This window comes from Melospiza melodia, chromosome Z, assembly GCF_035770615.1.
Source record: "Melospiza melodia melodia isolate bMelMel2 chromosome Z, bMelMel2.pri, whole genome shotgun sequence".
In the NCBI taxonomy this organism is placed as follows: Eukaryota; Metazoa; Chordata; class Aves; order Passeriformes; family Passerellidae; genus Melospiza; species Melospiza melodia.
The window spans coordinates 65,035,893-65,063,890 of NC_086226.1; the positions used below are offsets into that span (position 1 = coordinate 65,035,893).

The 27,998-nt window shown below is 49.0% G+C and overlaps 1 protein-coding gene across 1 annotated transcript; it reads left to right on the forward strand.

Moving 5' to 3' along the window:
- The first annotated feature begins 788 nt into the window (after positions 1–788).
- On the forward strand, positions 789–27,981 carry B4GALT1 (beta-1,4-galactosyltransferase 1). The gene is made up of 6 exons (XM_063181542.1): positions 789–1,059; positions 13,536–13,771; positions 20,755–20,942; positions 22,365–22,487; positions 23,978–24,082; positions 24,661–27,981. The coding sequence occupies exons 1-6, from the start codon at positions 789–791 to the stop codon at positions 24,794–24,796; spliced, it is 1,059 nt and encodes a 352-aa protein (XP_063037612.1). The 3' UTR covers positions 24,797–27,981.
- Positions 27,982–27,998: the final 17 nt, after the last annotated feature.

A 27,998-nucleotide genomic window follows, 5' to 3' on the forward strand; every position in this document is an offset into this window, starting at 1 on the left:
TGAGGGATGTTGGGAAGTGCCCAGACCTGCTTCAACAGGCACTACTACTGGCTTGATGATAGAAGTGAGGAAAGTCTTTCCTCAGAAAAGTGGATCAGTTTTGGGACAGGGCACCAGAGAGGTGTAGATTGCCATGCTGGGCAGCTTTCAAGACTCAGTGGGACAAAACTGTAGCTGACTTCACATGTTGCCGGCAATAGTCATGCTCCAAGCAGGATGTTTGACTGGAGACCTCCAGAAGACCCTGCCACTGGCACTGCTAGGATGTTGTGATATATTTAACAAAAAGCTAGTCATGATTTAAATGCAGGAAATGAGCTGAAACAAGCTCCACCGAGCTGACAGAAAAGCTACAGTTTTTGCAGATAAAAGCGAAGACAGCGTGTAGCCCTCCAAGGGGCACGAATACAAACACAGCCCTGGCTGCCCCGCAGCAGGTCGCTGCTGCCGCTTACACCCTCTGCCACAGGCGAGCGCTTCTGGGGGCTGCGACAGCGACGGGTCCAGCTCGCTACCAGCGGGCACCGTGCAGGAGGGCCAGCCAGGGCGGGCTGCGCTCACAGGGGCCGGCCGGAGCGGGCCCGGGGAGCGGGGCGGGAGGCCGGGGCGGGAGGGGATGCCCGAGCCGGGCGGCGCTGGGGGTCCCGCCGGCGCTCCCGGCCGAGGCGGGCGGGGCGCGGGGCTCGGGGCCGCCCTCGGCGGGCGGAGCCGCCGCCGCCCCCGCCCCGTCCCGGTCCCCGTCGGCGGTGCGGCGCGGGGCGGGCGGCGCTCCCCGCCAGCGCAGCGGCATGAAGGAGCCGTCGCTGCCCGGCACCTCGCTGCAGCGGGCCTGCCGCCTCCTCGTCGCCTTCTGTGCCCTCCACCTCTCGGCCACGCTGCTCTACTACCTGGCGGGCAGCGCCCTGGGGCCGCCGGGCAGCCCCGAGCCGCCGCCGCGCCGCCCGCCGCCCGCCAACCTCTCGCTGCCGCTCTCCCGCCCGTCGCCGCCCGCCGCCCGGGCCCGGTCCCCGCCCGCCGAGCCGCCGCCGGGCCCCTGCCCCGAGCCCTCCCCGCTGCTCGGTGAGTGCCGTCCCGGCGGGGTTGCGGGGGGACGGGCGGGGGCCGCCGCCCGCGGGTGCCCGACGCCGCCCGGGCCGCGGGGAGGAGGCGCGGGCGGCCGCCGCCGGCTCCCGGTGCGCCGTGGGTGCCTCGCCCGGGGAGCGGGCGCGCTGTGACAGCGGCGCCGCCGCTCCCGGGTGTGCCGGCGGCGGAGGGGGATTGTGGGAGAATCCCCGGGGAGCCGGTGCGCAGGGGAGCGCGGCGCGGATGCTGCCCGGGCACGGCGGCGGCGAGCGGAGCCCCTGGGCGCTCGGGAAGCGCTCCCACCCCGCCCGGCTAGGTTTCTTTCTGGTTGTCCTCGGGGTTGGGTAATTTCCTCTCGGAACTCTACCCAAAATGCTGCTCTTGCGCAATGCGAGCTCAGGAGGGCTTTTTGCGCTGTGCAGGCTTTTCGCAGCCTTTCTCTGTCCGCGGACCTGCTGAATGAGCGGCACGGGTTTAAAATGAGCTCCGAGGCAGGGTCATGAGCACAGTTGTTATGTATCCCAGCGGCGCTTTCCACTGGACATATTTGGTCCTGTGATGCAGTACCGTGATACGTGGCAGCCTGGCGTGTGTTTTATCTGCACTGGAGCTGTGCTCCCCATAGGCTTTTTCCATGACCGCTTGGGTGCTGGCATGCTGGCAGGATCTCGGCGGGTTTGCAGCCTGCTGGTGGTCTCATGTTTACTATGTGATGAGCTGGAGCTGTTTTGATCTGCTAGATTTGTCACAAGGCAGAGCTGGGGACAAGGGGAATTTCAGATTTTTTTAGTACCTTTAGAAGGCTCTCGCACCCAACTTGTTGCTTGTAACTGCTGCTCCTCGAACAGACACTCTTGTGCAGATGGCAGGGCTGTTACCATGGCCTGCTGCCATCCCAGGTTGACAGTAGCCTGGCCACACCTTGGGCCCTTGAGCCAAGTGTGCCATTTTCAGCATAGGTACCTCTGTTACCAGAGATCACATCGGGGGAAGAGACTTCAGAGGAGCTACCTGTGGTTTTCCGTTTACGGAACCGACAGAAAAAATCGTAGTTTCTCTTGGTGCTTGCTGGTCAGCTCTTTATGGATCAATGCATCTGAATTACAAACAACTGTTTTGTTATTTTAGGAAGGTGGTTTTGAGGTCACTAAAAGAAACTGTCCTGTGTTTTGTGTTCTTGTTTTTTATTCGTATCTTTCGCTTTTTTCCCCTACATCACTTATGCTGAAAGTGGCTGTGCAAGCCTGTCCTCAGAGAGTGGATGTGTCAACCCTTTATGAATATGGCTTTGCTTTGAATGGTCTCCTCTTAGTCTGATCCTGTCAGGAGTGAGTCATGTGCTTTGGAAATGCCTGGAGTTTAGAGAAATGCTCTTAGTGACCCCAAGATTCAAAGTGTTATTGGAGTTGGTTGCTGAAGGATCATTTAAGATGTTTTAAATCATCTTTGTAGCATCCTCAGTGCCGTTCACTGAATCTGCCAAAGGCCACATGAGGCTGCTCGCCAGTGGTTACAGATGGTCAAGAGAGAAACAGGGCCACGGAAGAAGTAGCTCTTTACAATAGAGCAGGCAAATGTTTTCTGGCTGTGTTACTTCAGTATTTGTGGGGTGGTGCAGTGACATGCAGCCTGGCACCGTCAAGGCGTCGAGATTTATAGCCAGCATGTAGGTGAGAAACTGTTTGTTGTTCTTTTTTTTTTTTTTTCTCTGTTTTTTTTTCAGGTTTTGGTAGCAAACAGCATTTGTTAAACAATTGTATCATGCCTCTCACGTTGGTCAGAGCTGATTCTCCCCTGAGCAGCATCTCATGTGTCTCTAAGGCCGCCGTGAAGAATACAGGGTGTGCACTTTGTGGACACTTCTGACATGTAATTTCCCCACCCAGAACTCAGAAATACTCCTTTTTGAGCTCAAAACTCACTTATCAATATGAACATAAAAAGCAGGAATCATCCTGTGATTCCTGTACTCCCATAAGCACGGGGAAAGGGTATGATGGCAACAGGTAGCTTCAAAAACTCCATTTCCTCAAGAAACCAACATTTATTGTAATATACATGATTCTGGGGTTTTAATTTCCTGCCTGCCCCTCCCCCGTCGTTGTTGGGAAGCATGTGATGACTCACACAGGATATGTGTGACTGAACTGCTCAGGCTTTTTGTATGGTAAAATAGCCAGGTACTCATTTCAGAGGCCCACAGTTTTCTTCCTAGCAGTCTTTAGAGAGTAGTTTACAATCCCTGCTGTCTGGCTCTGCAACAAATGCATTAGCTGAATGAGGTTTAATCTCTTAGCAGAAGCTGCCAAATTTTAAATGTGCTTTTATGGTTCACTTGCTGTTATTTATAATTGAAAAGAACAAATCAGGACTGGGGTAATACTATAATTCAGCTTCAAGCTGAAAGCCTTTAAAGACTATGCAATTCTCTAATACAAGGTAATATAAGCATTTTGGATTTATGCTTCAGTTTAGAGCTGCATGCTAATGAGTATCTTAAATGGGATATCAGGAAGCAGAATGTGCTTGCTGCAGTAAAATCTCAAGAATTCTGAGAAATTCTGGTTTCTCTAAGAAGCCCAAAAGCAACTAAATCCAGGTATTTCCTGCAGGTGTCCATTCCCCAAATTGTTACATTCCTTAGGAGATGCAGAACAGCATTGTGGTATTGGTTTTGGTTGAGGTTTTTTTAATAAAAATTTGCTCTCAAGAAGTAGTGTTGGCCTAAGCACTTTCAAACCAGCCAAATGTGTTTCTTCTACCATTTCCATGTGGTTTTTTGGTATTTTGGTATTGGGGTAGTTACATGCCTGCTGGTTTAAGGAGGGTATGCACAAGGGGTCAAATTCTTCAGCTGAAAGATCCATTTCCAAAAGAGCTCATTTTAATGCAGTAGAAGTCTGCAAAGCTGAATTTCATAGACAGGCTTACCTATATTTCAGGGAAGTAATTTTCAAGTCCTGCCCTGGTGTGCGCAAGTATTTATGGAGGTTATTTTGGAGAACAGCTGTCTCCTTAGCCAATTCTAACCCCCATTTAGACACCAGGGGTGGCTGGGATGGCAAACATAAAAGATATGCTCTCGCCCTTTTTGCCATGAGCTTGTTCTCGGAAAGTTCACCCAAGTGTGGTAAATATTGTAGTCATATGTCTGTCTTAATAGCTTTTCATGCCCAGATATAAAATCAGAAAATTGATAACTCTGTACACTAGTAATAAATGGATATTCACAAAACAAAAGTGTAGGTTAATGTATGAACCAGTGAATTGTCCAAAGGACAAACCACTAGAGATGTACTCATTTTCACTAAGGCTTAAAAATGGCTTTTTCCTGGGATACCTTGGATTGGATTGGATTGGATTGGATTGGATTGGATTGGATTGGATTGGATTGGATTGGATTGGATTGGATTGGATTGGATTGGATTGGATTGCATCTTTAAGGTCCCTTCCAGGACCTTAAAGATCATTTAATCCTGACCCCTGGTGTGGGCATGCACACCTTTACCTAGACCAGGTCATTCAGAGACCATCCAACTTGGCCTTGAACAAACACTTCCAGAAATGGGGCATTCAAAGCTTCCCCGGGCAACCCATTCCAGTACCTCACCACGCTCACAGTAAAGAATTTATTCCTAGCATCTAATCTAAACCTGCTGCACTTAAAAGCCATTGCCCCTTGTCCTGTCTTTCCCTGTCTTGTCAAAAGTCTCTCTCCAGCTTTGTTTTCTCCCTAGAGCCTTGTCCTCTCCAAGCTGAACAATCCCAACTCACTCAGCCTGTCTTCATAGGGAAAGTACTCCACTCCTCTGATCATCGGGACTCACTCCAGCAGTTCCATGTCCTCCCTGTGCTGGGAGCCCAGAGCTGGATGCAGGTTCCAGGTGGGCTCTCCCCAGAGCAGAGCAGAGGGGCAGAATCCCCTCCCTGCCCTGCTGCCCACGCTGCTCTGGATGCAGCCCAGGACACGTTTGGCTCTCTGGGCTGGGAGTGCCCATGGCTGGCTCATGTGCAGCCTCTCACCCACCAGCACCCCCAAGTCCTTCTGCTTGAGTATCTTGGGCTTACAAGGAAAATAACTCTTTCTCCAAGATGTCAAAGAGTTCTGGATATAAACTGGTGCTTCCCACTTCCATGTTAGTGAGGCATGTTTTAAAAAATACAAGGATCGAAAGAAAAAACTCCTTTGGATAGCTGTCATTCAGGGAGGAGAGGACCTATTACAGAGGCTGTTTCTTCAATGAACTGCTTCTGATGCCTGTGTAGTCAGTACAAGCAGGTGCTCTAAACTCTTGGTGCTGAAGATAAGTGATGAGGGGTTTCTGATGCTTTCAGCCTGTAAAATCAGCAGTGATGCTTATGGTCTGTATTACAAAAGTGTTTACAGGTTATGTGCTGCCTGAGATGGAATTAATAAATAATACAGTTTGAGGCCCTGTATATGTGGACATTTTGTAGGCAGAGGTAGAAGATGTGTTTCTGCTGGCAGAATCCTTGCAGGACAAAATTGAGGCAAGAGGGTGAAAACCTAAGAGATGCTAAACCCACCAATTTTTAGGGTGACTCCTAGTGCTGACAGTGCTGAAGGGATTTGGTAGGTGTGCCATGCCTGGGGCCTGGTCATCTGTCACATTGCCCACCTGCAGTCGTAGGCTCTCATCTTGCCATGGGGAGTTTCTGCCCCAGGAACTGGAGGCCTCTGAATCTGCGGGGTCACTTGCAATACCAGGCAGTGAAGATAACATTTGCTTTACATGTAGCATCTCCCTTTCCTCTCTCATCTGGACCTGCCTTTTTAAAACCTGTTTTATATAGCCGGTCTCTGCTCCTTCCTGCCTGCCTGGGTGCTGGAGGCATTGCATTGCTCACAGAAACAAGCTGGGGTTGTGTTGTGTCCCTCTACTGCCTTCTTTTGAAAAAGTAAAACAAAGACTCAGAGAAGAGCATGGAGAGGGCAGGGGGAGACAACACGTGGAAAAGTTTGCTCAAATTTAAGCTTTCTTGGCTTCAAAAGAGGGTTTGAGAAACTGTTAAACATCTCCCAAGAATATGCTTAAGATGTTTGGCAGGGAGCAGATGTGTGATCTTGGCAACACCACCGACAGCTCCACAGCTATCTGTGTGGCAGGGAGCACATCATACCTCTGAAGCACAGGCTTCCTTGGCAGGCAGGGAGCAGCTTCTGTGAGGAAAATATCACTAGCATCGTATTATCTGGTCGAAGTGGAGGTCAAGGAGTGTTAATTAGGTTCACAAAGTAGCTTGGAAAGGTACTGTGCTGTGCTGGAGAGCAGCTGTTTCAGGGACAAAGCACAACAGACAAAGGAGAAAAGGAAAGTTTTCTGTCTCATGCATGTAGTGTTTTATAACATGCTTGTTTCTCTGCCAGCATTGATCTGAAGCAATAGCTAGTTTCTTGGGAGATTGGGCCAAGTTTGTGTTTGGAAAGAGACAGATAACTTGCAGCTTCCAAAACTGCACTTGGACGCAGAATTCAGTTAAGCTCTTTCGCTTTCCTCCTCTGGTGTGGAGCATGCTAGTCTGACTTCATGCAGCAGATAGGGAGCATTGTCCCGGTCTGGAGGGCCCTCCCCACCCCGAAGGGCAGGGTGCTGGTGGTGCGCAGTCCTCAGCAGGGAGGTGCTCTAGGTCTGATGGCCTCACACACAAGCAGGAGGTGCTGGGCTCCACAGCTCACCTCCTTTGCTCACCAGTGGACACTGCTCCCCAGCCAGCCACTGCTGCGCTCCCTCCTGCACACCCTTCTCTGCAGGGCACAAGGGGGATTTGGGTTTGGGGACAAACCCAGCCAGTCCATAGCAGTACTGCAGTGAGGGACCAAAGATTTGGGGTGTTGGGGCGTGTGGATGGAGCAGTGTCAATGTCCAGCTTGCTCCCGTTTCTCTGGGTTGGAGAAGATCTTGTTGCCCAGCCTGTCCCCACTGGATCAGTGTTTTCTTTTGTGCAGCCCCTGCCTGCAAGGACAGGTGCCTGGTGAGCCAGGGGTGGATTGCATTTACAGTGCAGGTGCTGATTTCACTGAGGAGTGGCCATGACAGGGGCATGACCAGGCACAGCCCTTCCAGCAGGCTTCCAGCTGCTGCTGAACTGCCGGGAACTCGGGGCAGTCCCCAGGCCTTTGCACATGTTTGAAAGAGATTTGCTTTTGTCACCTGCTCCACCTGGGGTGTCTCTGGATTTACTTTGAGGGCAAAGAGACAATTTACCTGCAAACCTGTCCTGCTGAATCTGGAAGTGGCCCTATAAAGGCCTTTATGGGATGGGTTCCCACAAACCTCTGTGCACCAGGGCAGCGAAGGAAGCAGCAGCCATCTCTCCAGGCATGGAATGCCCTCCTGCTGTCCTCGCCTCCTGTGCTCCCTGATGCCAGCAGCAGCCCATGCTTTTGGGGTGCACAAGCACTGGCAGAGTTTCAGACAGACAGACAGACAGACAGACACACCTCCACCCCACCTGGCACCCGGTGCTCCCCCACCTATCTGGGGAGTGCACCCCAGCCCTGGGGCAGTGCTGGAATCCAGGTGCACATGCCACAGGCAGGATGGGATGGGGCAAGGGAGATTGCCTGAAGATTTGGGGCTGGCCCTGGCAGAGACGTGCCCGAGATGCTGCTCGAGCTGGGAGGGCTCCTGTCCACACATCCCATCCTGCTGCATAGTGGGGGGTTTGTGGCTGATGGCTGCTCAGCCTTTTTCTGATCCGTGTTTGTTTGTTTGTTTGTAGTTTGCTGTTAAGAGAGCCTGGAATTTAATTTTGTGGCGGGTGGGAAGAGCTAATGACATGCAGATTGCCTGGCTCAAAGGCAGACAGTTCAAAGCCGCCTCAGTGAGCGTGCACTGGATTTGAGCCACCAAGGAGGACTTTGCTTCTCTCCCAGAAGTACCCTCCATCAACAAGACTGTCTCCCTTTTTTTATATTTTGTTCTAAAGATGCCACATTCCAGTGTCAGTGCTGGGGATTGGGTTAACAATTTTTTTTCTCTGGCTGTAGTTCCTGAGTTAATCAGGCGGACCCAATGTTGCCAGCATATGTGATGCATCCTCATTTTTTTCAGCCTTTTTTCCTTTGGGGTCCATAGTTGCAGATGCCAGACCATGTGCAAGCCTGCCCAGGACAGGAGATGAGCCCAGGTAGCCGGCTTCCCTTGCCTTGGCATAGTTAACATCTGTGGGGGTATGCAACTTCACAAGTGTAGATCAGCCAAATGAAATGTATACCAGCCTTTGGGAGGGCAGGTTTTTGGGGTTTTTTGTGACTAGGATATTTCTAGGAAGACCCAAGGAGTTTTTTTTCTTTAAACTCTCCTAGGGGAGCAATGGCTGGAGGCAGCAAGAGGCAGGGACCACTTTGACCAGTGACATGGCTGCTTGGGAGACCCAGGTGGGCAAGGGACATGGGGGCTGCCCCGTCCCCCGTTGTGGGCCTGAGCCATGACTTGAGTCTGTCTGGTGCCATCTGAAAAGCTGCTGCCACAGCTCTGAAGTTTAGCTGATGGGAAATTATTTTAATTACCTTAAGAGGAAATGACTGCTTTGCCGAGCTGTGGGATGCAGCTGCCTGCCCGCCCTGGAGCTGCCGTGTGGGGCTGGGGTCCAGCCCTGCTTCACAGCCTGGAGTGGGGGGAACTTGCTCTCACATTGTCTGGGGTGAAGCTGATGTTGTTTTTCCCAGCCAAGGCTTGGTGTGGCTGATGGGCCCTTCCTTCCCTTTTCTGTCGGGGCCCTGAAAAGAGAGGGTTGTTTGTTTTTTTTCCTCTCTTTGAGCTCTGCTGCTCTTTTCCAGCTTTTCTTTTGCATGAGGATTGTCTGAGTGTGGCAGTGCAGGCGTGCTCATGGCTCAGTGGATGGATAGCAATGTCCAGCTCTCAGCCAGGGTGATGGAAATGTTCTTTTTGGTTCTGTTCGGGGAGAGCCTTTTTCCAACTGCTGCGATCTGTTTTTGCTTTCATTTTCACTAAACTAAATGTCAGAGGTTGATGCCTGGCTTAAAGTATACAGGTGGATTTTGCTTGTTTTCCCAGTGAAGCTCTCTGGAGGGTGATTCAGATGGCTGGATCACTCTTCAGGCCTGTCCAAGAGACTAGTTTACCTCCTTCCTATTTCCTTCTCCCACTGCCTTCCTGAAGAATAGGGTTCCCCAGTCTGTCCTGCCTGAGTCCCCCAGGGCTGCCCTTTGTGGCAGCAGCCCTGTTTTGTATCCCTGTTCCCACCTTCTTGGATGGAGTGTGCTGTCATCCCGTTTGCAGCCCCTGTAGGGATGCACGAGTACACTTCTGGCCCTGCGAGGCATTGCTTCCTGAGTTTTCCCAACACTTCTAGTATTGGGAAAGTGTTCCTTGGGGCCTCCCTATATCACTCCCTTTGGGCTAGGGAGGCTAGAGCAGTCTCTAGATTTATTAAAACATCAGGCTGAGTGGATTTTGGGCTGCTTGTGTGAGCATCCTCTCATTTTGTCTCAGCAGGATGAGCACCACGAGGGCAGTGTGGTGGCAGCCTCAGATGGCAGGAGGTTTAGGTGTTGTGGCAGGCATGGCCATTGGGAAGTCGGGATGGGGAAATCACTGGCACTGTGGGACAGGCTCTTAGGGCTCCAGCACTGAGCTGCTTCTGCTTTTTGCAAGCCTCACTGTGTGCTTGGTGTGAGAAGCTGCTTCCAGTTTGTGATGGCCCCTGGCTTTTCCTGTGCACCTTCCCTGTGAGCAGAAATGCTTCTGAGGGTCAGAGGTGAGGGGCAGGAGTGGATTGGCTTTTTCTTTTGGTGTATCTTTCTCTTACCCTGCCACTGCCAGCTAAAGCCTCCTTTTACAAACTCTGAAATGTTTTGATGTGATGCTGTGCTTTTGTGTTCTTTTGCAAGCTTCCTGCAGTTGCTTATTTATGTTTTTGAGATTTTCTTTTGCTAAAAATACACAGTGGAGGCTCATGAAGCTCTGTTGAAGCTTTGTGATGCTTCAGGAACCCAACAGGATTTGCCTGGAGATGCTGAGCTGCATGGGTGACCAGAGTTGCGAGTCCACACAGCACTGTCACGCCTGTCTGTTCTTAGAAGGGACTCCACATACAGTGACACCTGTGTCAGGCAGTCAGCTTGAACAGAATCAGAAAAGATTCAGATGGAGTGAATCGAGCTGGAAAGTTTACCTAGTAAACATAGATAGGGACACCATTTTGACAGGTGGGACAGCGCTTGCAGCAGACTTTGCATGTTTTCCTGGCATTGCAGATTACATCCTGAGTCAGCATCCCTGGGAAACAACAGCCCTAGGGCTGCCTGCTATCCAGGTAGTCAGATTTCAGTGAAAATGATTTAAAATTAGTAGTTGGAACTGTGATTCTATTAACCAGTTGGAAAGTCTGTGCATTTGTGGATTTGGCTTTAGCCTTGTCCTGCTTGGGAAGTGAAATGGAAGTGTCAGTTTGCAGTGGGTGGTATGTTGCTGCTGCTTTGAGTCAGCCACATGGCTTTACGAAGTGGAGTTTGTTTTAGTCATTCTGTATTTCAAAACAGCCTATTCAGCTTTTTTCCTGGTTTTGTATTTGGTGAATGTATTAACTTGAGTGATTTGTATCCAGCCTGTCTCAGAGGCGCCTGCCTTGCCACACATGGATGGCACTGGTGCCTGGGGACTTCTCACTGACCTAGGTGTTGGCTGCATCCCTTAGGGCAGGATTTGTGAGAAGGTGTGCTGCCCTCAAAACTGATTCATTAAGCGGGAGGCTGGAGCAGTAGAGATTGTTTCTCACCAATGCCTTTCAAGACTATGAAACTGTTAAATCTCTGCCTTCTGCAGCTGTTTTTTGCAATGAATATGCTTTCTGCTCCCATCTTTTCCTTGCCAATGTTCCAGTCTCTGTAAGGCAAGCAAGAGTGAGTGCTGGCAGGATGAGTGGTCTATGTTTCGCCTTGGGGGGCTGCTGGATGCCAGCCAGCAAAATGCTGTTTGCAGTTCCAAATGCTTGTGGCTGTCCTTGCCCAGCTGGAGCTCACAAGTCACCAGGGGGAGATTTCCTCTGTAAGTTCACCTAAATGGCAGACTTTCATTTCCTCCTGCCTGACTCTGAGTGGGTCCGAGACGTTGAAAGAACCTTTGTTTGTTAAACCAGAAAGCATTCTCCAGTCTGATGGGGCTCACAGTCGCTTCTTGGGAGCAGCAACTGGGAGAAGAGTCCGGTAACTGGGAACACAGAGCCCAGCTTGTCCCAACAGGAACAGGCTTGTTTGGTGGGACAGCAGCCACACCCAGTGCCTGGCAGTGGACTAGGCTGGCAGGGCCCTGTGAGGGGATGTGCTGCTTCTGCCCCTCTGCTTCCTGCAGCATCCCAGCGGGTCCTGCTCCTGGCAACCAGGGGCAAGAAGGATGAGAAAATAAAGTTCCTGGGCACAGATACCCAACAAAATCCCATTTGCTGGCTGTGACGAGTTAGGTGAACCATGCCCAGTGCAATGCCCTCTGCTGTTTTAAAATCACGAAAGTGTAGCATTAGCACTAGCATCCTAGCTCTGAGTGCTAGTCTCCTAATGGAGGTGACACTCATGGGCACAGGGAGAGCTGGGGAAGTGGGTTGGGGCCAGAGGCTCTTTTGGAAAACTGCTCCTCACCGTGGTGTGGAAGCAGCCCCCAAATTCAGCGGAAGCACGAAATGTACTGTCTCCCCCTCCTGCCACCTCTGGCCCCATTGATATGATGCCTGTCCCACAGGCACGAGAATGGCTGTGCCTGGCCCCTGATCCTGGCACCGCTGAGCCCCAGTCCCAGTCATTCCACTGCGTGTTCCTTCCTGCCCCAGTTCCTCCAATTTTTGCCTCTTCCTCCTGCTGCAGAGCACCTTCTGAGCTCTCCCTGCAAGCCACATTTAGGCTTCAGAGCAGAGAGGCTTCAGCCCTGGCCCTGCAGCTGCAGGGCAGCATCCACAGGGCCCAGCTTGTACCACAGGGCAGAGAGGGTGCAGAACTGGGCACAGGTGTCAGCTGGGAATTGCTGGGAGTGTGGGCAGACTGATCCCAGTGCCCCTGGAGTCTGAGCAATCACTGCCTTCTCCTCGTGTGAGAGGGAAACTTGCCTGTTCAACCAGTGCCAAATGCAGAGATCAGGAGATCCCTTTGCATCCTGCCAGTGCGTAGGTGCTATGCAGCAAAGCTTCCCTGCTGGCCCTGGAGGTGCACCGAGCACCTCTGCCAGCCTGGCCACTCTCCTCCTTGTCCTCTCCAGCGTGAGTGAGCGCCGGTTAGTGAAGCAGCACAACCAAGTTGCTTCTTCTAAATAACTAGGGAATGAGCCATGAGTCTGGAGAACAATTTCTGCTTTTCTTTAGTAGTCACATGTTTTGGAATGCACAAGGTTGATTGTGATGACCGGCGCCTTTTTGAGCTCCATAAGTCACTTGTGCTCCTTGCCAAGGGGCTCCCCCAGGGCACTGTGCCCCACCTTGGGCACCTGGGGGTCTCTGCAGCAAATGTGAGACAGTAGCACTGGCGAGGCAGGACACAAACACACCCAAATGGAGGAGCAGGGGAGGGCACAGCAGCCAAATCCTTAAGGGTTGATCCTCAGGCTGGTATTTATGGCTGATGATTTATGCCTTATGCAGGGGGCCCTCAGCAACCCCCCCACTGCAGAGCTTGTGCCAAGTGCAGTTTGTTGACAGGCTGGTGCTGGAAGCAGGACGTGGCAGCAGGAGAGGCCTTTCCTTGGGCTTCCTCGGTGAGTCATGCCATTGGTGCTGGAGCAGCTGGAAGCAAATAGAACGGCCAGCCTGGCTGTTCTGAAAGGGTTTCTCTGGTGCCACCTGGACTTCTCGCTTTTAACCTGGTTTTGACACATTGTTTCAATGGTTTCAAAAGTTGCCACTTTTGTAACCATCTACAGGAATTGCCAACATGTATGCAAATCTGGATATGGGGACTTTTTATCATTTCTATTACAGAACTTCTAATAAATAAGTGGCATTTCTACAGAACACCAAAAATATCTCTAAGAAAAAAAAAAAAAAAAAGCAGGAAGGGGATTTTATTCACTTTGCATGTGACTATCCATAGGTGATTTTGTCAGTAGGAGAGCAGAACTATTTTTGAAGCGCTTGCCTCTTGGGCTGCCTGAGGTAGGTGGGAGCCCAGGGGGCAGCACTTCAGGCTGGTTTTGGGGTGCATGTGCCAGGGGGAACACAGCTCTTGGTTGGCCACACAGACTGTAGGACACTCTCAGTGTCAGTGACTGGGTTCTGATACCAAGAGTACACATTGTGGGTTTGCTCTGACTTGGTGGTGTGAGGTTGCTTTGGATATGGATGGTTCAAGCTTCAATACCTCCAAGCACTGATGGGATTGTGTTTGGACCAAAAGCTCTGTTTCTTAGAAACTAAACCCAACCAAAACCCTAACGTGTGTAAAGGATGTATGCTCAGAGAAATAGATTGTGTGTGTTAATTTGGTTTGTGCTATGACTCTCTTCTAGTTGGTGCATTGCGTGTGGAGTTCTCCCAGCCTGTAAACCTGGAAGAAGTGGCAAGGATAAACCCACAGGTCAGAGCAGGAGGTCGCTTTGCTCCCAAGGACTGCGTAGCACTTCAGAAGGTAGCAATAATCATACCGTTCAGGAACCGAGAGGAGCACCTCAAGTACTGGCTCTATTACCTGCACCCAATTCTCCAGAGGCAGCAACTAGATTATGGAGTATATGTTATCAACCAGGTAAGATGCTGGGGACAAGCTTTCACACAGCTGTCACAACAGTGCCTGTGCCCCTTGAAATAGAGGAATGGCTGCTTTTCTTTGAAAAGCAGTAGGCTGGCAGGCAGGAATAAGGTTGCTTAAAAAAAGAAAAACAAAAGGAAGAAAAATTTTGCTTCAATGCCTTTGGTGGAAAACTCGAGATCCCTGCTTCTGTTTAGGTGCAAATCACTCCTAAGAGTTTCTGCTTAAAGAAACCACTTGGTGAGGAGGAAAGAATTCCTAATAACATAACCCAATTAATTATCTCTTTCCATATGTTCTTTTTTCCCAACTGCTGCAGGAATGGCATGCAGAGATTTTTAAGGTGACAAGTTGGTATTAATGCCTAGTTTGGTAGTAAATGTGTCATAAGTGTGTAGGATTTCACTTTATTGCACAAAGTCAGGATGGAGAAAACAAAGCTGTGGCAGTGGGGCAGGTAAGTGGCTGTCTTCAGGGGAATAGAAAAGAAACAAGCCATCATGGAGAAGTTCTTGGAGTTTTTGGTTTTGGGGCTTTTTCTTCTTGCTATCTGGTTACCTTCAATCTGCCTTTTAAAAAAAGAAAGGCATTAAAATGCACATTTCACTCACAACAAGCTGTCTTAATTTACAGCATAATGGTGTTTAGATAAGTGAGTGTTGTTCACCCTTGGAAAGGCTTAAAATGTGCAGGTGTCTGTACAGGCTGTAGGGTGAAGGGGCAGATGCAATTCTGAGAGCCTCAGCCGAGACCACCTTCTGGACAATTCCACTGCAGTTTCTCTCTTGGATATGTATTTTTATCCTGTTTTCTCAGCTCAGTAAGAACTGAGATGAAATAACATGCTTCTTTAAATGTTAACTCCTTAAATTTCTGCTTGGATCAACTGGTGTGTTTGGGCATATCAAACACCATGAATATTTAAAATGGTCACCCAGGCGATGAATTTCATAACAGACTTGAAAGTAGGGGGAGACTTATCCCAAGAGAGAAAACCGATACTCCATTACTACAATTTCTCTTGCTTTGCTCATTTCCAGGGTGCCAGAGATCAGGACAAAAGGGATTTCTGGGGAATTAGCAGTAGTTCTGCACCACAACAGCCAAGATGGTTCAGTGTCTGCATCTGACTGCTTGTGGCCTGGCAGCCACGCTGCTGAGGACACAAGGCATCTCCGCAGCACGCAGACAGGCGTGCTGTGCCCTAGAATTGAGCCCTGTAAGAAAACCCATGCTGTGGAAAGCAAGGAGAGCTGGTGCTACTGTGGTGCAGCAGCCCAGGGCCAGCGGCAGCCTCTGTGCTTCGGGCTGCGTTTCCTTGCCCGTGTGAGCTCTGGTGCCGCGGGGCTGGCTGAGCCACAGGGCTGCTGGCCAGGGGTGCAGGTGGTGCCGCCCTGCTCCGAGCACAGGAGCAGGAGGGTGCTGTGGCACCCAGCACGGCCCTGCGCTGGGGCTGCTGCTTTCCCAGGCAGGTGCAGTCGTGCCAGCTGTGAGAGCTGCCTGCACATGGTCCGGGGCATCGCTGGTGAGAGAGCAACCACCCCGTTGTGTGCAGCTGGCGTGGTGCTCCAGTGTGAGGAAAGCGGGGCTGGGGCCCCTAAGGGCAGGCAGTGTCTGAAGCCTGGTTGGAGTCCCTGCTGCTGTGTGATGGTGCATGCTGGCTTGCATTGCCCTGTGTTGCTGGCTGCTCCTCTTCTGTGGTCCTGTTCTCCAGCACTAGGGCTGTGTCCTTTACAGTTAACTCTCACAGAAGTTTCTGAAGCAAATGCTTTTTCTTGGGTGGGCATAGTTTGAATGAGAGTGAAATGCAGTACACAGGGTATATATGCCCTGGCCACATGCAGTAGATGTAGGTTAGCAAGTAAGACTACTTGATTTGTAAAATAAATCTTCTTCTGCATGCCTCTAATAAGCCGTGTCTAGAAGTGGAGTGGTCAGTGGTAGTAAAACCACTGGATGCATCTCCCAAGGGTGAGTGGAAACACTGAGTAGAGAGAGATACAGAAAATGTATTAATTCTTCCAGAAGTACAGTAGGAAAACAGTCTTATTTCTCTGCTGTCTTGACAATTGCTTTTCTCTTTTTCTTGTCTGTCCTTCCCTTTGCATCTGCCCTCCTTTTTTTTTTATTTTATTTTTCCTTCTAGTGGGGAAATATTACCTTTATTGTTAATCCTGTCTATATCAAAGCAATCACTGAAGCAAGGAGAATTACTGTGTGATCTGGTTCTTACACGCTGCCTACATGCTCTTCTGTGCTCCGCATCTCATAGAAAGAAAGAGGAGCGCTGAGCCCTGCTACTGCTGCACTGGTAATGTCAAACTTCTTCCTTTCAGCGCAATGCGTTTCTGTCACGAGTCCATTGTGTTTCCTCCGTGCTGTTCTTGCGTGCCTGAATGCCTCTGAGTAGGACTTGGCTGAAGTCAGGGGGATGATGTTTGTAAAATGTCCGGTATGTAACGGGAGCCAGTGGAAAATAACGTATTGTGTTTCACCTTGCACACTCCACCCCTAGAAAACCCAAACCCTGTGTGTTGGAGGATTTTTCAGGTAAATCTGAGAAGAGGACACATGGCTGGGCACGCTCTGCCCAGGGCCCATCAATGCCCCACAAGTGACAAATTTGCAGTGTCTCCCTCAGCCTTGCTTACTCCCACCCTTATCCGTGTGTCCTCCCACACCTGCGGCCAATGCCAGGCAGACGCTCAGCTCTAGAAGTTAATCTTCTCCCTGCAGTTCAGCCCATGCAAATGCCCATGCAGCCAGACTAAAGTTTGAGAAAGGGAAGACTTAGCCAATTCCCTGGAAACTGGGCAGTTGTTCAACCATTTTCCACTGGCCCCTGGTGCCATTTGTAGTGTCTTGGTAGCAGTTTTCCAGAGAGGTGTGTGTGTGTGTGTGTGTGTGTGTGTGTGTGTGTGAAGTGGTTGGGGCATCGCTCTTACCCGTGTTGCTTTGCAGGGGGTATCAGGTTTGTGGGCAAAGGAGGGAATTGTGCTCAGCTGCTGCTTACCCTTGCAGTGGCAGGGGAGGCAGGTTTCGACTGTGGCTGCTCTCTCCCACTGCCCAGTGTAATTGTGCTGAGGCCTCAAAACACCCTGTGACAGAGAAACACCAAAGTATCTCCTGATATCTCTCTGTGGCTCTGGAAATTTGTTTCTGCCTGGTCAAGTCCACTGGAGGAAGGACTTCCCCATGGATATGGCGGGCGTGGTTCAGGCTATCTCAGTGTATTAGCTAGCAAGCTCCCACTGGAGGTGATGGTTCTCCTCGTTGGCCAGAAACATACAACACACATCCTTACCATTACCTCCATGAGATCTGATGAGCTGAGGATTCAGGTGAGAGAGGTGCAGCCACATTTCATCTGTGCTGTCTGCAGGAGGAATCACATAGCTGCCTCCTGCGTAGATGTGGGAGGCAGAGCAAAGTCAGGACATGTGGCTTCTTGCTGGTTTGCAACTTCTTTAGTTTGAGTAACGATTCCAAAAACCCCAATTTTTTTTCTGTTTAGCACTGGAAAAAAAGGAACCCTGCCTCCTTTGGCAGGTCTGGGTGAACAAGCCAGATTCAGCTGAGGTAAGGGATGGGAAGTAAAAAAGCCTGGATGCAAGCAGGAGTCAGTGTTAGACCTTGCAGGACTAACTGCAGGAGGCAGCAATTTGTTCTGGGAGTGACAGAGAGAGTTAATTCAGGAGCCAGAAGCAGGTGCTGGGCACCAGCACTGAACTCAGATGTGGGTTAAATTTCAGGACAAGAGAACATTGGGACAAAATTGTCAGGAGAAGAAAATAGAAAAAATGTGCTTGGATTACATATTTTCTGTCTGAAAGCCTAGGAGAGCATGGAGGCTATGTCTAGAGCTTGACTGCATTGTCTAACTAGCAGTCCTCTGTGTGCTGCCTTGCTCTTCAGGATAAAGCTCCTCTGTCCAAGCAAGTCCACACTCATCCATTTCTTTGTGACAAGTAGCAGCATTCATGGGATGACAAGCCACTAGGCAGAGGTGAGGGATGGAGGTTTTTTCAGCAGTGCTTTATCTGCTTTCTGAAGGCTCACTGGCAGGTACTGTGCTCTGTGCTGACCTGGAAGGAAGTTTTCACAGCTGTGGTTTGTTGTTTGGTTGTTTTTCCAAAATGTCACAGATCAGTCAAAGATTGCAAGCGTGCATGTGAGTTTTGAGAGATATTTGAATCTCAGATACTGCAAGCACGCCAGTGCTTCCACATTGCCTTAGGTAAAGAAACAGAGCTACTGCAAAAAGCAAAACCTCTTGTCTATTTTTTATTCCAATATACTGTGTTAAATCCCCACATACCCTCTGGGACAGAAAAGTAACCTCCTGCCTCAAAGCAGTCACAGTTGGTAACAGCCTTGCAAAGTTTGCTGCATGAGCTACATGCTCACCGTAAAGTTTGTAAAAAATGCCTTGGAGAGAGTTCTTTGTTTTCTTGTATAGGCTGTGATTCCCTTCTTCCTAGTCTTTTGGATGCCAAACTGTGAAGCTGCATTTGGGGCCATTTGGGAGGAGAGTGGCAATGCCCACATGAAGTGTTTGCCCTGTGTCCTGTCCCTCTCCATGCACAGTGTGGGCTCCAGTGTGAGCTCTGTCAGGGTCCCATGGGTGGGGTGGCAGGAAGGGTCCTGCATGCTCTTGGTACAAAACTCTCTGTGCTTTGAGATTTTTTGGGGAGAGGTTTAAAAATACTGCTCCTTATAGCGCTGTTATCCCCATGTGTCATCCAGAGGAGTTAGAGGCTGCCTGAAGGCGCTGGTTAATTACAGCTAAGCCTCTGCTGGTAACAAAATTGGTGCCCTTTGCCTTGAATTTCATTAGGAAAAGAGCAGCCAAAGGGTATGAAATGAGGCCCCAGCAGTTGCTTTGAGGTGTGAGCACATTGCACTTGGCACCAGCACCAGGTCGAATCCCCCTCAGAACCTTGGAGCCAAGTCTGGGTTTGGTGTCGTGGGCCCTGAGGAGTGCTGGGCAGCTAGGGCTGGCAGCAGCCTTTGCTGGGGAAAGAAAATCCTCCAATCTCATGACCTCAGCTGCTTCCTCTCCCCAGCCTCTTTGTTCCACTTGCCTTCATTTTCTGTTCTTGAGTTTTCACTGCTCTTGCTTTATGCATGATGATGATCGTCCACCCACCACCTTATTGTTGTGAACCCTTTTGTTTTGGGTGAGGATGCTGAGAATTTGCTCAGATCCTCTTCCATGAAAGCTTACTCCTCCCTGTGAAGTCATTTATGCCCAAGGCAGGTGAGTAATGCTTTTGAAAACTGGTTTGACACTTGTATTTTAAAACCTTCATTTGGAATATACTTGGGGCTGTTTCAAGAACCTGCATTGGGTCTTCAGCAGCAAATCTGTTAATTAGTCTGGATTAAATGGTTACCAAAATGATTGCTTATTAACCAGATAAAGCTGTTAGAACAAGTGTGGTGTTCCAAGCTGCTGCTCCTTGGGCACAGTATTTTATCCATCCTTGGTTTGCATCCCATGTTGGGTGTGGGTAGTGCAGGGTAGGGGGACAGCTTGCACAGTGTGGGAGTCCTTTGTCTTAGCACTGCTCAGAGAGTGTGGAGGAGTAAAAGTGGAATGGATTTGGCAGTCTTGCTTTCAAGGCTGGCAAAATCCTTCAGTCTCTTTGAGGGATGCCCTATGAGTTTCTTTTGACCTGCTCTGTTGCCTTGTACAGGGTTTGAAGCTGCTGCAGAGTGGGGTCTTCAGCTGGAAATTCTTACTCTCAAACCACCAGTATTATTGGGATTTTGGTACAATATTTTAGCTAAAAAGCTAAAGTACTCAGCAATTTGTGAGCCTGTACTTGTGCTCAAATCCACATATGCTTTTGAAATGTTTTTGCCTGAAAAGGGTCAGACAGTTCTCCTCAGGTGCTTCATTACCTGGGGAGGAAAGTAGAGATTTTCCTGCCCTGTTTTTTGCCAGTCCCTTCATTAGCTGTGCTTGCCCTGGGATAAATATGCCCTGCTGTAGTGTCAACTCTTTTCATGATGGTTCTTCCCATCATGGCGAGAACCTTCCTGATTGCATTTTCCCCATCTGTCAAAGCCCCCAGGAGAGATGAGCAGGGGTGAAGAGCACCCAAGAAGGGGATGTGCCACCGCAGCAGTGGCAACATCCTCGTCTCCAGCTGCAGCCCTTTGGGCAAGCAGCTCGTGCTGGCCTGCCATGCAGTAACCAAGGCTGTGTCACAGCCATGTGCCAAACCTGCTGCCCAGGGCCCAGGGAGCAGCCTGCTCCTCTGCCTTCATGGCTGCTCAGGGCTTGGCAGAGGGTCAGAGGTGAGCAGCAAAGTGTCAGACCTTGGCTCCTGGTGCCATCTCGTGCTTTGCAAATCAGGTCTGGGGTGTTGCTCAGCAGTGGCTGTGCCACAGTCTCACAGCCATGTTGTGGCAGAGCTTAGGAGGAGAGTGCTGAAATTCTGGCCACAGCAGGGTTTTGGTCCATGGTCCTTGTCATGGCTGTAAGTTAAAGCACTGCCCATATTTTTCTCTCTGCAGCAAGAGTCCCTTCTTCCAGAGGAGCTCACCTCTTTTTGCTTTTCTCTTCTGCTCCAGGAAGCCCCACCTGCTTGCCCTGTGTAAGAAAATTCAATCCTTAAATGCCTGTGCATGGAGTGGAACATAGGGACTGCTTACCATTGGATCAAACCTGCCCTCTTGGGGGCTCCCGCCAAGAGATGGGAGCTGAGCTGGGTCCAGCCCTTCCTCAGCCATTTTTTCTGCTTCCATGGTTTGCAGCTGACCCAAGTGTCACTGTTCCACAGGCAACATTTGGGGTCTGCTGCAAACATGCCATGGGTGCTGCAAGAGCAGTGCTTGGGCTCGAGCTCAGTCTGTCATCAGGGCGTGTCAGCCCTCTGCAGCAACACTGGCATCTGGCAACGAGTAAGAAACTGCTGATGTCCACTGTCAAATTTAAGTCACTTAACTGTTTTTATTTGTTTTTAAATTAGGATGGAGAAGAAGAATTTAACCGCGCTAAACTGCTGAATATTGGATTTGCAGAGGCCTTGAAGGAGTATGACTATGATTGCTTTGTGTTTAGTGATGTAGACCTCATCCCAATGGATGACAGGAACACCTACAAATGCTACAGCCAGCCACGACACCTCTCCGTATCCATGGATAAATTTGGATTTCGGTGAGGCCTTTTGGAGCAGCATCTGTTTCCTAATAGCACTGCCAGCCTAGCAGGGCAGGCGCAGTGTTACACATCCCCACCCACCACTGAAAGCATGGGAAAGCATCTCTCCCAAAAGGCTGTCTTAACCTGCAGGGCCCTGCAGGGAGCGGGTGGCTGCAGGGGAGGAAGATGGAGAAATGCAGCTGAGCACTTTATTAAAATTCACAGCTTCTGGAAGGTGAAACAAAGGGTGAGGAAGAGCTAAGCAGCCTTCGTTTTGCAGATGCCCACATATCCCTTCTTGTGTTTCAGTCTAGGAGCTGGAAGACAGCTAGTGTTTCCACCCAGTCTGAAAAGTGAGACACTCACACACTGAGAATTATGTGCAGCTTTAAAAAGACTGCATCAGACACTATTTTAAGAGCAAGACAAAAATTTTTTGGCTGTTTGGTTTTATGCCACTGAGAGACCTGCCCTGGTACATGAGAGCAGCACAGAGTGAAACTTCTTGCAGCATATATTTGGGTTTAGCAAGCTGCTCTGGACAAAACGTGTCTTGCTTTTCCTTTAAGTTTTGGTTGCTTGTTTTTTTTCCACTGTCCCAAATCCTCAAGGAGGAGTTTAAAAGCTCATCTATAAAGTGAAGACTGGTCATGACCCTGCGGTGGCCAGTAGTGCAAGGGCTATGGCAGTGGTGGTGTTGGCAGGGTCTGTGAATGTCTCCACTCCAGACCCAAGCCCTGCTTCAAGCAGGACTGCCACTGGCACTGCAGCAGCTGCAGCTCTTTCTTGCATGGAGGTGAAGCTTAAAACAGAAATGCATGGCCCTGGGGATTTCTCTGCTTGTTAAAGCAAAGACAAGGCTGTACTACGTCCTGGTGATCCCTGTGTGGACCCTCTCCTTATGCTCTGGGTCTGAATTTTGTCTGTCCCCAGTCTCCTGGTGAATTGTCCCATTTCAGGTGTGAGCTGGTTGGCTTTCTGTGTGCAAGGTCACATTGCCAGCTCAGTTTTGGGCTGCAAGCTTCCTTTTGGGGCACTGAGGGGTGTGAAGGTGATCAGTAGAGCTGCACAAGGAGAAGGCTCTGTGGCATATCCAGTGTCTGTCTGAGCTCTTGCCACTCCTGTGGCATTCATGTCACCTTCGATGAGGTGATATGCATTTCAGCCTGTCCTTTGAGGACAGTGTACTGCTTGGTAAAAGGCTGCAGCTACTTCCAGTTGCAGAATACCTCTCAGGTGTATTTGGGACTGAGCCCACCAGTTCCTGTCCCTCAGCTGAATCCAGAGTCCCACAACACATGGCTGCTTCCTGTGGCAGGAAGGTGCCTTGCAGGGTGTGGGCTGGGTGAAGGGCAACGGCAAGCCCTTTTCAGGCAGGCAGGCTGCCCCTTGGCTAACACCTCTTCTCTGCTAATGTGCTCTTTTCTCTGCTTCCAGGTTGCCTTACAATCAGTATTTTGGAGGCGTGTCTGCCCTAAGCAAAGAGCAGTTCACAAAGATCAATGGGTTCCCAAACAATTACTGGGGCTGGGGTGGTGAAGATGATGACATTTATAACAGGTAAATAATTTTTCCTCCTTGGCACCCTGGGGTGTGTTCAGGGTGGGGATGAGCACAGCCCTGCTGGTCTCACCTGGGTGTGGGAGGACATGGGCTGTCTGCAGGCAGGAGGTGAAGGTGATGTGTGGGGCAACCTACTGGCTCAGTGAGAGCACGTTCCTGCTGGGTGCTGGCACCCCCTTTCTCAGCTCCCAGGGTGCAGCGGGGAGGGGCTCTAGTTGGCAAAGTCACACCCCTCCTCCTGCCATTGTTCATTCTCCCTGTGCCCTCACCAACAGCATCCACACCAGTGCACTGGCTGGGGCAGCGTGCTTCTGGTCGCCCAGTACTGGCTCAAAGAAGGGAATTCAGGACATGCAGCTGAAGGTGGATGAGACTTTGATCAACCTTGCCCAATGCAACCCAAGATTTGTTTGGGTCTGCAGCCTTGTAGCAGATCCTTTTGTTCCCAGGAGAGTTCCACTTGTCAGGCTGTCTGTATAATGCTGTGAGTTTGACTGGAAGGAGGCTGAGAAGGCTCAGAAGTGCAGGAGAGGATGAAGGTGTTCTCACAGGGCAGGCTGAGAAGACCAGAGCAAAGGATGAACGTGCTGCCTTTCAGCTTCACATATCCACAGCATTCACTGAGAGAAATCATCATGACAGCCTTGTATTTGGAGGCCTTCCTCATGTTTCTCAGTATCAAAACCACTCTGTGATCTTTTCTCTGAGGTTTCTGAACTCTTCTAGGCTTCAGAAAAGGTGTTTAAAAAAAAAAATTTGTACCTTCCTGAGGTTTTGCACTTCTGTTTAGAAAAAGAAGAAAGGGACAGCTTTCCAGTAGGGCATTCATATCAAGGTGGCAGTCCTTTCTTTTGGGGCACTCAGGTTTTAAGGAACAGAAGATGCTGCAAAGAAGTGAAATGAGAGAGGCAAACAAGAAATCAAGTATTTTTCATCACTGATATCTATGAAAAAACTCAGCAGGTGCTTTGTAGAGAGCATGCAAACAAAGACAGGCTGCCCTTCACCCAGCAGGTCCCAGCTGGTGCCACTGTGACTCTGACCATGTGTCTCCTTTATGCTGTGTCACCACCATTCACTTTGGTTTCCCCCAACACTGCAGCTTTCACAAGAAATGAGTGCTCCTCTGGCTCCCATCCATATGGGTTAAAAAACTAGATAGATGACTCCCACTCAAATTGGAGTCTACAGCCTGTACCAGGGTTAATGTGGGTGTTGGGTGTTGTTTGGAGGAGATGGAGGTGTAAGTGAGGGTGTGGTGAGCTATCTTGGTGTTGGCAGGGGGAGGTCTCTACTCTGTGTGGTAGATAGTGTCTGTGTGGAGAAGGTCTGGCTTTCCTTCCTTGTGTCAGCAAGCTTGGGAGTGCATTAGTAACATCCCCCTCAAAAGAAACCAAAAAACAGTAGGTAAAACCAGTGGTTGTTTGTGGAAGGTGTGGCAGAGCATCCCACATCCTTTGGGTGTTTCATGTACTCGCTTTCTGCAGGCTGGTGTTTAAAGGCATGGGGATATCCCGTCCGGATGCGGTCATTGGGAAGTGCAGAATGATCCGGCATTCCCGGGACAGGAAGAACGAACCCAACCCCGAGAGGTGTGTCTCACCCTTCCCCACAGCAGGTTTAGGGGTGCCTCCTGCCCTTGCTGCTCCAGCTGCTTGGCCTTCCCTTTGCCGGGCACAAAGGTCCAGTGTGGAAAGGCTGCAGCCATCTCCTTGCTGACTGAGCTCTCTGCTCCTGCTCTGTCAGCAGCCACCTTCCCCTTCCTAGTTTATTATCTGTTTATACACCTTTTCCCCAACATTGCACTGTGGCACAAAGGCCTCTCCTGTTTTTTTATTTCTTAAACGCAGAAAATTAGATTCTGAGCAATTGTTTCCAGCTTGTCTTTGGGATATAAACCTCTGCTCTAGTGCAGAGCTGGAAAAGGACCTGTGTGATTTAAAAGCTTGGCTGCTTCTTTCTAGCTAAAATTTGACCCCATAGGAATGCATTGGCCCATTGCTCAGGCTGGCCAAATGTGGGAGTTTATGGCACGGATACTCAGGTTTTTCTTGAAACACCTGCGATACTGCCTGAGAGGTATGCAAAGATCAGATTGTTTAAACATTTTTCCTTTCTTTCCTTGTTGTCTCCATCCCCTCCCCCACTTTTTTTTCTTCCCCTCCTGCAGGTTTGACCGAATTGCTCACACACGGGAGACAATGAATTCTGATGGCTTAAATACACTATCCTACAAGGTGTTAAGAACTGACAAGTACCCTCTGTACACAAAGATCACAGTGGATATTGGCTCCCCCAATAGCTAACATCGGAGACACAACAGAGACTTGCCTATATTGCCCAGGATATCTGGCCTCACTGATGCATTATATGTGCTGGTTTTAAAAGAGTTGCAGTGAACCAAAAAAAAAAAAAAAAAAAAGGCCTCTTTTGGCATGCCAAAGTGTCTCCAAATTGGTTGGACAAGTGCTTTTTAATTTTTTTTTAAATTTCAAACTTGACTTTACACAACTTTCTAGCTCTCTGTTGTTTTGTAAGTCCAGAAGCTGTACATACGAGTTGTAAATAGTTACTTTGCCATAGAATGTTGAATCTGATGTCGAATTAATTGCTGGACTCAAAATTTTCTGATTATGACTGTGATAAAGCAACAGTTACTGCCCATGATATTTGATATTTTGAATGAGGTGTGTGCAGGCATTCTTTTTAATTCATTCCTGGTTTTACTTTATGAAGGACTATAAAATGCTGCTAAAATTGTCCAAGTTTACGCTTTGCATTAGATTTTTTTTAAATGGAGACAGCAAAATACAACTTTTTTCTCAGAGTGACCAAAACAAACATCTCCTCTATGTGCAGAGCAGGTGTTGAACAATCAAGTCTGGATTCAGTGAATGTCATTATTTCTTTTAGTCTCAAAGGAGGCTTTGAGTGAGTTGACACAGTTTGCCAGAATTTGTGGGTAAGCTCCCTGCACAGGGTGGGAAGCTATACAGATGACCTCTCTAAAATCTGCTGGCTTCAGATAACCTTACTTCTGGATATGATAGAGATTATTTGCTTCAGCACAACACCACCTGGGATTTTTTTTGGGGGTGGAGGAGTTCAGAGTGGTGTTTGTGGTGTTGATTTGTCTTTTGGGGTTTTTTTTTCCATGAAATAAAGATTAATTTCATTGCACAAATAAATTATGGCCTTAACATTTGCTAACACTTGTTAGTAGTGGTGGGAAGTTACCACGCTATTTAAACATTGTCTGAAGCTTCCGAAAACCAAAATTTTCTCTTGCAAGGTTGTGCATAAAACTTGAAATCTTTTATTACTTTTGTTGTTGTAACATTTTAATGACTTTTAAAAGCAATTTGTGTATCATAAGCAGTATATTTAATACCAGATTAAAGTAGGGTGCAGCGTAATAGGATGTGATTCAAAGCCTCCTTTATCTTTAGACTAGTAGGCTTTTCATGTGCGTCATTATGTATAAGCCATGTATTTTGTTTGCTCTGTGTATTTGTCTATTAAATCTCCTGCGGTGCTGAGATATTCACAGCAGGGCCGACATCCAAATGATTTTTCTTTGTCTAAAGCCTGTCTGCAACGTGTGTCCTCCCTTCTGGTTGTCTCAGGCTTGAGGGGCGTGCACATTCTGCAGTACCATTTTCTCTCAGTGCACCAGGGCACCACCTGTACAGACCCTGCTTCTCCTTCCCTGCACCGTGTGTGAAAGCGCTGACACCCAGGGAGCTGGTTTAAGTGATTTAAAGCTCTTCCCAGAACTCAGAACTGAATTCCTTCTGGTGAGCACTTTGCCACCAGCTCTAACCACTGCAATTTGCACTTCCTTGGCCTGTGCTGAAGGTTGTTAAAATCAGGGACACTTCTTGTTGTATTGGGGATCAACTTCAGCACTGCCTTTTTTTTTCTTTTTCTTTTTTTTCCCCTTTGTTTGGTTTAGTTTGGTTTTTTGTCACATTTTTTGAGACCTGAAGGTTTTGCTGAGCCCTTGCACTGCAGGGGTGGGATCCTGCAGGGGCCAGGGAACAGTGCATTTCTTCTTAGGCCAGCAGTGGCTCACAGGATGCAGAGGGACTTTAATTGCTAGATGCCTTTTCAGTCTCACTTTGGAGAAGTGTTCACCTCCTTTGGTTCAATGCTCTTTCTGGCTAGACTTGCTGCTCCAGTCATGGTGGGAGCTATGGCAAGATGGCCTTGCATGGAGCAGGAGCAAAGTGCAAGGAAGGAGGCTTGTGGTTAAGAGCTTATCCCTTGTGCTTATCATTGAATATTTAAAAAAAAACCCAAACAATACAATAGTCCTTATGGCAGATCAGGCTCCAGGTCTTAAAGGTCTTAAAGATGCAAGAGAGTACAAGAAGATGTGTTTTACAGAAATCAGGAAAAAAGCCTCCCTGTAAAACATTGGCATGGGTGTAGTCTGTAGCAGTAATGGAGACACATGAGAGAATTGTTTTTAAAATTTTTTTTCAAAGCTGCCTTAGAAAGGAGGGCTCCACTTCTACAGGTAGCAGCAGATAACCAAAAATTTATCAAGGCTTCACTTGAAAATGCCATGTCTTTGCAGAGACCGCCTCAATTTTGTGCTGAGCCTTTTGTAAGTCAGAGCTGGAACCTTCAGCTGTAATGTCTATCTGCTGTCAGCTGGGTGGGGGAGATGCTGGCAGCATTCCTTGCAGTGAGATTCTTTGATGGTTAGAAAAAAGTTAGTGCAACAACACATTGTTTGGCTGTATGCTGAAATTATTCAATGTCATGGAGGTGGGATGAGCGCTTGTTTCTGGCTGTTGGGATCAAAGGTTTCTACAACATGTGCCTTGAAAGAGAGAAGAAATGGAAACTGGAAAATCAGGAAACCTGAAAACCCTTTTCAGCAGAGACATTCTAGTAGTGCAAGAAGCTGCTGCATAGTTTCTCTTCCACTGCTAAAGCCACAAGCCATGTAAAGAACTGAAGCCACTTTTTGTAGCTTATATTTCCCTTTGGTGCTGACCTGTGATTTCTAGATCTCATTGTCTCTGTGTAAACTCTGTATCAGTCAAACTCATTAAATGCTCGTGACTCGACCTGGCCATGAAATTTCTCTCCCGGGGATTTTCAGGGGCCACATCTACAAACACTCATGTTGCACCAAAGCCAATTCCGACTGTGTCCTGTCATGGGTGGTGTTTTTTCCTCTCCCCTACTGGTGAAAACATTCAGAGTGATACTGATTGTAACTAATGGTTGAAACCCAGAAAAACAGCTTCAAAGGAAACGCTAATGCTTGGATTCTTTGGGATGACTGACTGCTTGTTAGCATGAGGGAGGGTCCTGGTATGCTGCTTTCCCCCAGGACGCTACATGTATACTGGACTGCCTTTGGGTTTCCTGTAGATGGTTTTGCTTTTGCATTCTTATCATTTATATATCAAGGGATGTAATCCAATGTGCCTTCTTTACTGTTGATGTCAAATAAAAATATTTTCAGTTACAATGTTTGGCAGCATTGCT